Below are 12,512 nucleotides of genomic sequence, written 5' to 3' on the forward strand. Positions count from 1 at the left end.
ATCCATTGTGTAAAATATATATAAGTTTGGAATTTTACTGAATTATCATTTTCTTCTTTTAGGGGACATTTAGAGTGTGTTAAGTGGTTAATTGCAAATAGAGCCAGACTTGATGTTAAAGATGACATGGGTCGTACACCACGTCAGGTTGCCGAGGAATATCAACACAGAGCTGTGGCAGATTTTCTTAAAGCTTGTGAGGATGAGATGAAAGACCCAAACAGTGGATTTGCTCAAATGAGAACAAACGATCAGAAGTAAGAGATTGGACTCCTAAACAATTTAGTTATGATGTAAAACTTATACCTCATGTACAAAGTGTAATATTGTTGTAATGCCTGAATCTATGAATTCTTAATTTTGTGAAAGGTTGAGGTAAAGAATAAGTTTCTGATAAGGACAAATTTGAGGATTTTAGGAAACATAAAATGGAAATACATGTATCTTATTAAATGTTAATAGTTTAGAATGTTTAATGTGAAGCTTTGCATGAAGTACATAGCTCAGTATGGATAAAAAAAATAAATATATATTTCCAGATATAGAATGCTTCCAAAAAAGGTAATTTCTTAAATTGAATTTAATGTTTTGGAAATTTATTTTTATACTTTTACTAAATGATCATTATTATGAAAACCTCAATAAAATCACTTCACTGGAAACATATGGTGCTTTGAAGTGAAAAGTTCACATGGTATAGTTTGTCATTGTTGATATATCAAGCACATTTCACACAAAATAAAAAAAAAAAACAGTTATGGTTGTCATGGTAACACAGCTGCACATTGTTTTTGTAAGACACAAAATATTTATTTTTGTAGTGGGAATGGAAGTTCCAGTCCAAAAGAAACCAAGGACATGTGGAAAGATGATGAGGTAGCAGTGTTAGACTAGAGCTATCATAATTTTATATAAGTGGCCTATATTCTCTACATTGAGATATTTAACCTAACTAAACATTTAATGATTATTAGCTCACTTGTTCTAAAGGATGAATGTGAACTTTTGTCATTGTTTGGCATGGTCTGTCATTCGTATTGTTAAATTTCAACATTCTTATAGATTGATCTTGACCTCAATTTCTAAATTATGGCCCAAGGATCTCAAATCAAGACTATAGGTCTTTACATCTTAGTATAATAAATAATGGGCAAATAGGTTTTATAAGATATCACTGGATTGCTTTCGTTAAAAAATTACTGAAACTTCAGGAGAATATAACAAAACAAGTTAAAGAGATAAATTTGTTGATATCTTTTTTGTTAACAAAAGAGATGCAATAACAAGAAAAAATCATATATTTTGGGTAATAACTATTAAGCAAGAGGGTTGGGTTAAAGGAAGTCAATGTTAAAAGTGTTCACTCAATCTATGAGAACTTTTGATTTCTACTTGAGTACTTCTATAACCAGCAAAGAAAAGTAAGAGTACTAGAAAAATTAATTAAAAAAAAATCTAACTATAATTTAGTCTTGTCCTTTTACTTCACATGCCCTTAGGAAAAGAGAGGCAAAAGATACCAAAGGGACATTCAAACTCAGAAGTCAAAAATAAACTGACAACACCTTGGCAAAAAATGAAAAAAGACCAAAAGACAAACAACAGTATACAAAACACAACATAGAAAACTAAAGACTCAGCAATATGAACCCCACCAAAAACCAGGGGTGTTCTCAGGTGCTCCAGAAGGGTAAGCAGATTCTACTCCACATGTGGCACCTGTAGTGTTACTCATAGCAAGTTTCTTTTTACAAGAGCACACTCCTATGCTATACTTCCTCTTGTTACAGAAATTTCTATGAATTTCTATGATATATTTTTAGACCACATTACTTTAAATAACTAGTTGAAGTGGTATGTAAGATATAAGAATTAAAAAAAAATCTCTTTCCAAAAAACATCGACATCTACATGATATATCCTCAACCCCAATAATTTGAAGATTACAAGAACATATGAAATTTGTTGCAACACTAAATTTGATCAAAAATGTGTAAATTGAAATTTAGTTGCTCTTAAACTTATTAAAAGAAAAAAGAAGTCAAACATTTGTCTGAATTTCATTTTGTAGAAATAATGCATGCCTCTTTTATTTCTGGAAAAAGGTACATGTAACCTTAATAGCACATTGCTTTTAATAGGTTCATAACCAGAATCCGGTATATTCATTTGCATATATGAATGACAAATTTAATCATCCTCTTTTCAAACAGTGTTAAGCTTAAACTAATTGGATTTTGTTTTATGATAATTAAATATTTGAAAAATGCATAGTTTTATTTGGCTTGCAGAGTTTACTATGAAGATGGTTAATAAATAATAATGGTAATATTGTTTTTTTGCTGTGTTATATTTATAGTCAGCTAGAACTAACCACACTGAAAGTAATAATCAATCATTCTTATGTCAACCTTCTATTCTAATTTGTATACATAGTACTTTTGTATTAATGTAATTGAACGATAATTTATATTGCTAAAAACAGAATCTATTTATAAATGACCAGAACCTCATGTTTGATGGACATATAATTACAATGTTCAAATATGTGATAAAATTTTGAAAAAAAAAGAGCTTCGTTTAGTATAAACAAATGTCCTATTTAAAAGTTGAGAAAAGAAACTATCAACTTTAATTAGTGTGAAAGGGCCCCAGGATAACTGTAAATTCAGAAATTATTGCGTTCATTTATTATTGCGATTGTTAAAGAATGGACAAAAATGTGAGTTTAATTATTGCGATTTTAGGAAAATCTGCATACAGATATATGTATGAGATATCAAACTGTGACGTCTTATTATTGCGATACTCACCCAGTCGTATTACATGTATTCGCATTAATAAAAACCTCACAATAATTTCTGAATTTACAGTAAATTGATTTTTTGGTCATTTAGTCCATAGCAAGAAAGTTTTATTATTTTACTAATTTAGTGTATATCATATATCTTTTACCTTTCAGTGTGGTAGTTTTTGTCTTTTCATGCGATACTTTGCATCCTATATGCTTATTTTCTAGAGTTATGCGTGTTCTAATTTCAGGAATCCTCAAAGTTGGCAGATAGCGAATCAGAAGATGAAAAATCACGCTCTAGTCAGAAAGAATTAGAGGTCTGATTTATTCCCCTTAAACATTATTTCACAGCTCTAATTGATTTTGAAATAAATAAAAAGATTGGAAATCTCTTATTTAAAAATGAAGAGGGGATTATTGTTCATAATATAATTGCTGTCAAAATTTTTTTTAAGAAATATTCAAGTTTGTAAAATACTCTATTGTGACAAGTAAACTGAGTTATAGAAGGCTCATAAAATTTAAAATAAGCATATTGCCTCTAAGAACATTTATAATCAGTACTGTATCTGCTATAAAACTGTACCTTTTATCATTTTTAACACCCTTTAGAAATAATCCATCTTATTGTATATATCAACATAACATATCCAATAGAACATAACAAAAAATAGTACAAATATAGCTTCAAAACAATTTTTGTCTCGCCTGCAACAAAAGTGGCAGAATGTGAGCCATAGGGATTGCAATCTGTCAGTTGCAGCAATGGCATAAACTATTTGTTTAAAGCTTTATATTTCAGTGGGTAGAAGACCTGGATGCTTCATACCTTGTATGCAGATACCTTATGTTACAAAGTTACTGTCTTTCATGTATCCATTGTCCTTTACCTCATTTTTATAGTTTTTGTCAAGACTGCGACTTTTTGCAGAAAGCTCGACATAGGGATAGTGATCCGGCAGCAGCCGCTGCATTAGCTAACTTCTTAAAAGCTTTATATTTTCCAAGGTGGAAGACCTGGATGCCTTATATTATGAAGTTTCCGTCTGTCATATGTCCATTGTACTTGACCTCATTTTCATGGTTCAGTGACTACTTGAAAAAAAAGTTAAAATTTTTTGTAATGTTAATTTCTCTCTTATTATGAGTAATAGGATAACTATATTTAATATGTGCGTACCTTGCAAGGTCCTCATGCCTGTCAGACAGTTTTCATCTGACCTCGACCTCATTTCATGGATCAGTGAACAAGGTTAAGTTTTCGTGGTCAAGTCCATATATCAGATACTATAAGCAATAGGTCTTCTATATTTGGTGTATGGAATGATTATAAGGTGTACATGTCCAACTGGCAGGTGTCATCTGACCTTGACCTCATTTTCATGGTTCAGTGGTCAAAGTTAAGTTTTTGTGTTTTGTTCTTTTTTTCTAATACTATATGCAATAGGTCAACTATATTTGGTGTATGGAAATATTTTACAATGTACATGTCAGTCTAGCAGGTTTAATTTACCTTGACCTCATTTTCACGGTTCATTGCTCAGTGTTTAGTTTTTGTGTTTTGGTCTGTTTTTCTTAAACTACAACCAATAGGTCAACTATATTTGTTGTATGGAAGGATTGTAAGGTGTATATGTCTGTCTGGCAGGTATCATCTGACCTTGACCTCATTTTCATGGTTCATAGGTCAATGTTAAGTTTTCATGGTTAAGTTTGTTTCTTAGATACTAGAAGCAATAAATCAACTGTATTTAATGCATAGATTGATTGTAAGGTGTACATGTCTGTCTGGCATGGTTCATCTGACCTTGACCTTATTTTCATGGTTCATTGGTCAATGTTTAGTTTTCCTGTTTAAGTTTATTTCTTAGAAACTATAAGCAGTAGGTCGACTATATTTGGTGTATTGAATGATTGTAAGGTGTACATGTATTTCTGGTTTGGTTTATCTGACCTTGACCTTAGATTCTTGGATCATGTTAAGTTTATGTAATACTTTTAGCAAAGCTTTATATTTAGGACTATCAACATAAAATCAATGGTCAGTAAAGAAGGCGAGACATTTCAGCGTGTGCACTCTTGTTCATGTGAATTTCTTACTTATTATGAGTAATAGGACAACTATATTTGGTATATAGGTACCTTGCAAGACCTACATGTCAGTCAGACAGGGTTCACCTGACCTTGACCTCATTTCATGGATTGGTGATCAAGATTAAGTTTTCGTTGTCAAGTCCATATCTTAGAAGTCAACTATATTTGGTGTATGGAATGATTGTAAGGTGTACATGTCCAACTGGCATATTCATCTGACCTTGAGCTCTTTTTAATGGTTGTAATAATGATAATAATTATAATAAATTCTTTATTTAAAAAGGGTAAACACAATTAGTTTCAACAAACTTAACTTTCCTGAGGCCCTCATTGGACAATGGTTCATTGGACAATGTTTAGTTTTTGTTATTTGGTCTATTTCTCAGATACTATAAGCAATAGAGCCATTATGTTTGGTGTATTGAATGATTGTAAGGTGTATATGTCTGTCTGGCCGGGTTCATATGATGTTGACCTCATTTTCATGGTTCATAGGTCAATGTTAAGTTTTTGTGGTTTTATCAGTTTATCAGATACATGTACTATGAGCAATTGGGCCATCATATTTGGTGTATTGAATGATTGTAAGGAGAACATGTCCAATTGGCATGGTTCATCTTACCTTGACCTCATTCTTATTGATTATTGATATTGTTAAGTTTATGTGATAGGTGTAGTAAAACCTTCATGTATACAGACCGTCAACACAAATTAAAAAAAAGTAAAGCAGGATAGACTTTTCAGTGTGTGCACTCTTGTTAAAGCTTTGCTTCTACAATAAAAAGGTTATTGCATAAATATTAGTGAATATTATCCCTTGTAGAATATATATTGCACGAGCAAGCTCGTTCAATAAAAAAATTTACTCAGGACAAAATTCACCAATATTCATGATATTACCCTATACTATACTTTTTAGGATTTATTCCAATAGCTTTATTATTGCTTGATTTTTAGAGCATAAATGATATTTTGTTGTTACAAATGTATGTACCTGGTATTTTAGATCTTTACATTGAGAAAAGTGATCATTGTCATAAGCACAATGTTAATAGGAGCTTAAGATGGGTAATGATGTTCTCCAAATGACACACTACTTATATTTATGCAATGAGACACTTTTTTTATGATAAAGAAAACATGTGTTAAGTTTGCTTGAACAAAGTTATGGAACTGCTTGGCTTACAACCATCAAACATTGCATAGTTTATGGAGGCATCCTGTAATGTAGGTCAGCATCCAGACAAAACTAAGTTGCTGTGACCTATATGCTCCGCTTGGATTCAATCTGGTCAGCAGTTATGTTACTGTATGAGACTGCATGAAATCTCACAGCTTCAAATGAAGAGTCAGTCACCGTAACCTATATTTGCTGCTTTTCTGGCATATAATTGAGGTCTAGTTTTTGTATGAATTCATTCCTTAGTTATATTGTTACTTATACCGGAATATAGGGAAAAAACTTCATATATTCCTGAACAGCCCCTGTAAGTAACATCAACATATCTTACCTATGCATTTTGATTATGCCCTGCCTACAAAATAAGAATGATAGTAGGGGGCATTACATTTCCTGTCTGTTCGGTATCAGGTCAAAGATTTGGTTTAAGATAATTTATCATGGAGTAATGGTCACATCACCTTGATACTTATTACACATGTTCATTATTATAGATTGAATTTTTTCCTTTCAAAGCTTCAAAAGAATGTGTAGTGATGCACAGGTTTATTAGCAGAATTAACGATTTAACTATTTAAGATAGAAATAGTATTTTGTGATGTTTTAAGAGATTTCATCACTTACCCAGTGTTCAGACATAGGTGGTTAATCTAACTCTTGATAAAATATCATGTTTCATAGATATATTATTTATAATAATTGTTTTTTTCTCCTATAGGAAAAGAGAAAACTGTATGAAGAACAACACCAGAAAATGGAAAAGACTGGAGAATCATTTTTAGACAGTATAAGAGATGAAGTTGACCATGAGTCTTAATTACATTTAAAATAGTTATTCTCTGACATTATATCAGGTTTTGGTAAGATGAAGAAATGTTATGCTTTTTAATACTTAAGTAGACAAGCTTGCCAAACATGTTTGACAAAATTTATTGGAATATTATTGTTATGATATATTGTTAAACTTTTTTTTCTGACTTGATATGATTGTTAAATAGAGTGTAGCTGCTACTGCCAGTATGTTGATAAATTATATTTTGTATGAGTCCGTCCATCTAACTATTTGTTAACAAGGGGCATATTCAAGGGAGCTCATATAGCACCCTGTAGATTGGGATTTTGTTTTCTAAAATCCATATGTTAAATGCCTAGAAATTTTAATCTTTTAACCAAAAATGTTAATCTTTTATAGTTTATTATTACCCTGACATTTTGTTTGGATATTTTTTCTGTTATATCTTATTTCTAAAGGATACTTAGTTACTTTGCTCCTCTCAAGAACACTTAGTTGATGTAGTAAAAATGTAGGTACAAGTTTGTATCAGGTCAATCCCAGAGAGAATTGTTCTTTATAGTGAACAAAATAATATATCAACCAGACAACTCCATTTCCAAACAATATTATTCTTGTGCTTATTTTATAGAAATAAACTACTCATAGATGTTTTACATAATCACAACTAAATCATGAATTTTTAATTATCAGGGTCTTTAAATAATTGTGTTATTTAAATAGTACTAAATGGTGGCAAATATAACATTTAAAAGTAATACAAGTTTGAAAATAGTTTATATCATATATTGAAATAATGAAAAATAATATGAAAAAGTATTTAAAGAAATTAATTTTTTTTCTATTTTTTTCTTTAACTTTTTAAATCTTTCTGTCTTCAAAACTATTTAATATACCTCTTGATAGAAAAAAAAACTATTTGGGTCCTTAGAGGTATTGTTTTGATCAGTGGCAGATCCAGAACTTTTCATAAGGGGGGGCCCGCTGACTGACCTAAGTGGGGGCCCGCTCCAGTCATGCTTCAGTGATTCCCTATATAATCAACCAAATTTTTCCCACTGGATCCGCCTATGTTGATGAATTTATCAACTTTAACTTTTTTGGGTAATATGCAGAAGATTTGAATGTATTATGAGATAAAACTTATGAACTAAACATTTTTAGCATTAACATTGTACCATATTAATATCTACACAAAATTCCATGTTAACCTTCTATGATCAATTTACTATCCATTCACATCCATTTCCTTTATTTGTTTTGAATGTACAGATGAACTGAGGAAGCTAAAACTTGATGTTTGTTGTTTATTTGTTATTCAGGGGAGATAACTTTCATTTGAAGTACCATTTGTTTGTGCTCAAGGACATGAGGCCAAAATAAATTTTATTGCTAGATGTATTGCAACCAGACTTAACGTAGACATTACACTGTATATAGCAGCACTCAATCATTATTATCTAGAAAAAATTTAAGGTGGCCTTAAAGCAAATCTGTGATATGAGTAATTGCATTAGTATTTATGATTGATTTTATTGAGTACTAAGTATAAAATGTAATCAATAAAAGAAGTATTGAGTACTAAGTATAAAATGTAATCAATAAAAGAAGTATTGAGTACTAAGTATAAAATGTAATCAATAAAAGAAGTAAATAATGGAAATAACAGAAAGTGATTTTTTACCCCAATAGGTTCACTTCTGTTCTTGTTTGACTTTTGTTGGTGTTTGTTTGTATAATTTATGTACAAAAAAGTCTTTTTAGGGAAAAGGGTTAGACATTTTGGTGAGGGAAAAGTGCAAATAAAATCATTCTGAACTAGCATTTATTTATTTGTCAATTTTGATTACTTGAAGTACTTCATTTTAATTGAAGTTATACTGTAAATTCAGAAACTATTGCGTGCAATTATTATTGCGATTTTTGAAGAATTGGCAAAAATGCGAGATCAATTATTGCAATTTCAGGAAAAACTGCATACAGACAGAACCATAGAATTCAGAATGCGAGTTTTTATTATTGCTAAACTCACCTAGTTGCATTAATTGCAATAATAAAAACCTCGCAATAATTTCTGAATTTACAGTAATGCTTTGCTGTGATCTATATTGAAGGTGATGAAGACAGTATATTTGGTTTATTATAACACATTACAGGCTTTTTGAAATTAAAAAAATATCACATAATTAATACAATGTATTATTATATGATACCAAAATATAGTTTTCTTATAGAAAGTAGGTATAAAGGGGATAAAATCATTTCATTTTTTTTTTCATTTGAATCATCAGTAAATAAGTAGAACTATATTCCATTGTTAAGCAGTGAGTATATTAATGGATTTGTGTGTTGTTATTTGTATGAATAACACTTCAAATGTTGCAGAGTATGAAAACCACCTGTCAGTATATTGCACTATATATGTGTAATGTAACACAAATTCATAATGTAAACTTATAGGGTTGCAACTATATAAAATATTTTGTTAATTGAGAGTGTTCTTCAGGGACATTGTAGTTGAATTAAAGATAATAAGGCTAATAAATATATATATGTAGTGAATTGCGTTTTAGAAGAGAAAGATCTACTGACTTTTAGAAATTGATATGTTTATCAGTTTTGTTTTTGAAGAATTTATTTTGCTATATTTATTTTAGAGTACGTTGTTAATAAGTTAATTTTGCTATTTTTTATTAACCATTTTTGAATTTTTAAGATACTCTGAAATATATCAAAGTAACAGTAAAACAGACATGGCATCTGCGTTCAAAACTGTAAATGTATACGTGAATTTTACCATACATGTACACATGTTCTTACCTTACCTATTACATTTACTGTTCAAATGTTTCAGCATCACATAAGATTGAAGTTAACGTTACAGTCTTTGTTCTGTTTTTAGTACTACCTTTCTGTATTATGTTATTTAATAGATATTCCAGCTTTTCTTTCGTCTGTAGTTGAGACATGTTAACTGTGATACGATTTCATCGTAGATGTTGTTCTTAAAAAAAGAGGATCTGAATAAAAAAAGAAAATTTATGATGTTCTTTTTTGTTTTTGCCAAAATGCATTATCATCAGAATTGAAGAAGAGGTACTTATACTAGGAATGACATATTGACAAAATATGTATGTAATTATGTATGTATGTATGGCTGTGATACCTGTAAAGTCTGTGATGTCTGTTTTTCAATCTAAATAGAGAAATAAGGTAGATGTATGGAACCGTATATCACTAAATATAAAGAACTTTATAGCTGTTATTCATTATGAAGTTCATGGAAGGTCCTGAACAAATGTCAAGACAAGAACTGATTTGATATTCATTGTTGAATTCTAGATAATCCAATGTATTCTTTAGTTTTTATGCCTCCTCTGTCTACAGTGGTAAAGGGCATTATGTTTTCTGGTCTGTGCTTCTGTCAGTCTGATTGCCTGTAAATCCATATTGTTTCATGTTAAAGGTTTTGGTTCAGGTAATTCAAAATGAAGTTGTTGTCACATCAACTTGAAACTTTGTACACATGGTCTTTGTGATGTGAACTTTTAAAATTATATACCAAATTAATGTTTTGACTCCAATCTCATAGTTCACTGAACATAGAAATGTGATAGCGTGAATTTTAAAGTTTTAAGTTAGGGTAGTTTACCATGAAGTTGTGGTCACCTTAACTTGAAACTTTGTCCACATGTTGATTGTGAAGTTATCTTTTTAAATATACTGTAAATTCAGAAATTATTGCGTGCATTTATTATTGCGATTTTTGAAAAATTAACAAAAATGCGAGTTTAACTATTGCGAATTTTGGAAAAGCTACATACAGATATATGTATTTGATATCAGAATGCGAGTTTTTATTATTGCGATACTCAAATAGTTGCATTATTTGCATTAATAAAAACCTCGTAATAATGGACATGAATATGATACTCCTTGCAAGGTATTGTGTCCTATGGACAAATATTCTTCTTTCTTATTTCTTATACAGTATAACTGACAGAAATCTTGCAAACAATATACAGTATGGGTTTTGCTCATTATTGAAGGTGTATATAAAAAGAAGATGAGGTATGATTGCCAATGAGACAACTCTCCACAATAGACAAAATGACACATAAAATTAACAACTATAGGTCACCGTACGGCCTTCAACAATCAGCAAAGCCCATACCGCATAGTCAGCTATAAAAGGTCCCGAAATGACAAATGAAAAACAATTTAAACGAGAAAACTAACGGCCTAATTTATGTACAAATTAATGAACGAAAAACAAATATGAAACACAGCAACAAACGACAACCACTGAATTACAGGTTCCTGACTTGGGACAGGCACATACAAAATGTGGCGGGGTTAAACTTGTTTGAAGGCGCCAACCCTCCCCCTAACCTGGGACAGTGGTGTAACAGTACAACATAAGAACAAACTATAAAAATCAGTTGAAAAAGGCTTAACTCATCAGATGGATACAAATAGAAATACTACCAACAATAAATGCTTCGCCAAGCGCAGCTGGATAGGACAGCAGAGGTCCAACCCTGAACAGTTGGGGTAAAAATGGACACAATATTCAAACTTGATACAGGTCTGAATTTGGATTGTAATTAAATATTTGACACATTATAGATTTCTGACACAGAATAAATGTAGTCAAAGAACTTAAAATTGGTTATATGATTTGAATTTATATTCAATTGAAGATTTCTTGCTTTTGTGCAATACACTGTGCTGTTGCGCAATACTTTGTAAATCTGTTTTCAGACTATATACAAAGAATTAGCAATTGTGACCCCCAATTTTTCTTTGGAAAATTGACAATTTCTTAAATCTTGAAGAAAAAAAGTTGACACCCCCCCAATAATTTTTTTTTACCCCCCCCCCCCCCCCCCCCCCTTTTTCCAAAAATAAATATTTGAAGAAATTTTCTTAAATCTTGAGGATAAAAAATTGTCCCCCCCAAAAATTTTTTTTGTTTACCCCCGCCCCCTTTTCCAAAAAAAAAATTACATTTAAAGAAAATTTTCTTTTTGTAAAATGTGGTACATTTTAAGAGACATCAAATACACTTAAACACAAGTTATTGTCTGAAAACTAGAATAAACTGCTTCGAAGAGCGCAGCTGGATACCCCCGCAGAGGTCCAACCCTGAACAGTTGGGGCAAAAATGGACACAATATTCAAGCTTGATACAGGTCTGAATTTGGATTGTAATTAAATATTTGATATATTATAGGTTTCTGAATAAATGTAGTCAAAGAACTTGAAATTGGTTATGCGAAAGATTTCTTGCTGTTGTGCAATACACTGCTGTTGCGCAATACTTAGTAAATCTGTTGTCAGACTACAATGTATAAACAAATAAAATCTTATAACTCGAAAACGTAAAATCGAAAATTTATAAAAATCAAAAGGGAGCTCACATCAATAGATATGAACAATTCACAAAAGTTTCATGAAAATTTGTGAAATTTTTTTTAAGTTATTGTCCGAAAACTGGAAAATCCCCCCTTTTTAATGAATAAAACCCCAAAACTCGGAAATGGTAAATCTGAAATTTATAAAAAACGAAAGGGAGCTCACATCAATAGATATAAACAATTGATCAAAGTTTCATGCATATTGGTTAAAGCGTTTTTGAATTAATGTCT

At 30.7% G+C, this 12,512-nt stretch overlaps 2 protein-coding genes across 8 annotated transcripts in view; one reads left to right on the forward strand and one right to left on the reverse strand.

Annotated features, from left to right (window-relative positions):
* The window catches only part of LOC127709185 (uncharacterized), a 55,894-nt gene extending 45,991 nt beyond the window's left edge, over positions 1–9,903 (forward strand). For 3 of the 7 annotated variants that reach the window (XM_052214573.1, XM_052214575.1, XM_052214576.1), the window contains 4 exons: positions 63–257; positions 822–876; positions 3,043–3,111; positions 6,787–9,903. In XM_052214573.1, the coding sequence (XP_052070533.1) occupies positions 63–257; positions 822–876; positions 3,043–3,111; positions 6,787–6,885 (418 nt within the window). In that variant the 3' untranslated portion in view covers positions 6,886–9,903. Of the gene's footprint in view, positions 1–62; positions 258–539; positions 562–821; positions 877–2,291; positions 2,326–3,042; positions 3,112–6,786 lie in introns of all 7 variants that reach the window. The other 4 variants (XM_052214574.1, XM_052214580.1, XM_052214579.1 and 1 more) reach the window with 4 other exon arrangements.
* LOC127709190 (transmembrane channel-like protein 5) overlaps positions 1–12,512 on the reverse strand; it is a 293,058-nt gene that overhangs the window by 237,773 nt on the left and 42,773 nt on the right. The gene's annotated exons all lie outside the window — the stretch shown is intronic.

Source organism: Mytilus californianus, unplaced genomic scaffold, assembly GCF_021869535.1.
Source record: "Mytilus californianus isolate M0D057914Y unplaced genomic scaffold, xbMytCali1.0.p SCAF_7, whole genome shotgun sequence".
NCBI classification, from domain to species: domain Eukaryota; kingdom Metazoa; phylum Mollusca; class Bivalvia; order Mytilida; family Mytilidae; genus Mytilus; species Mytilus californianus.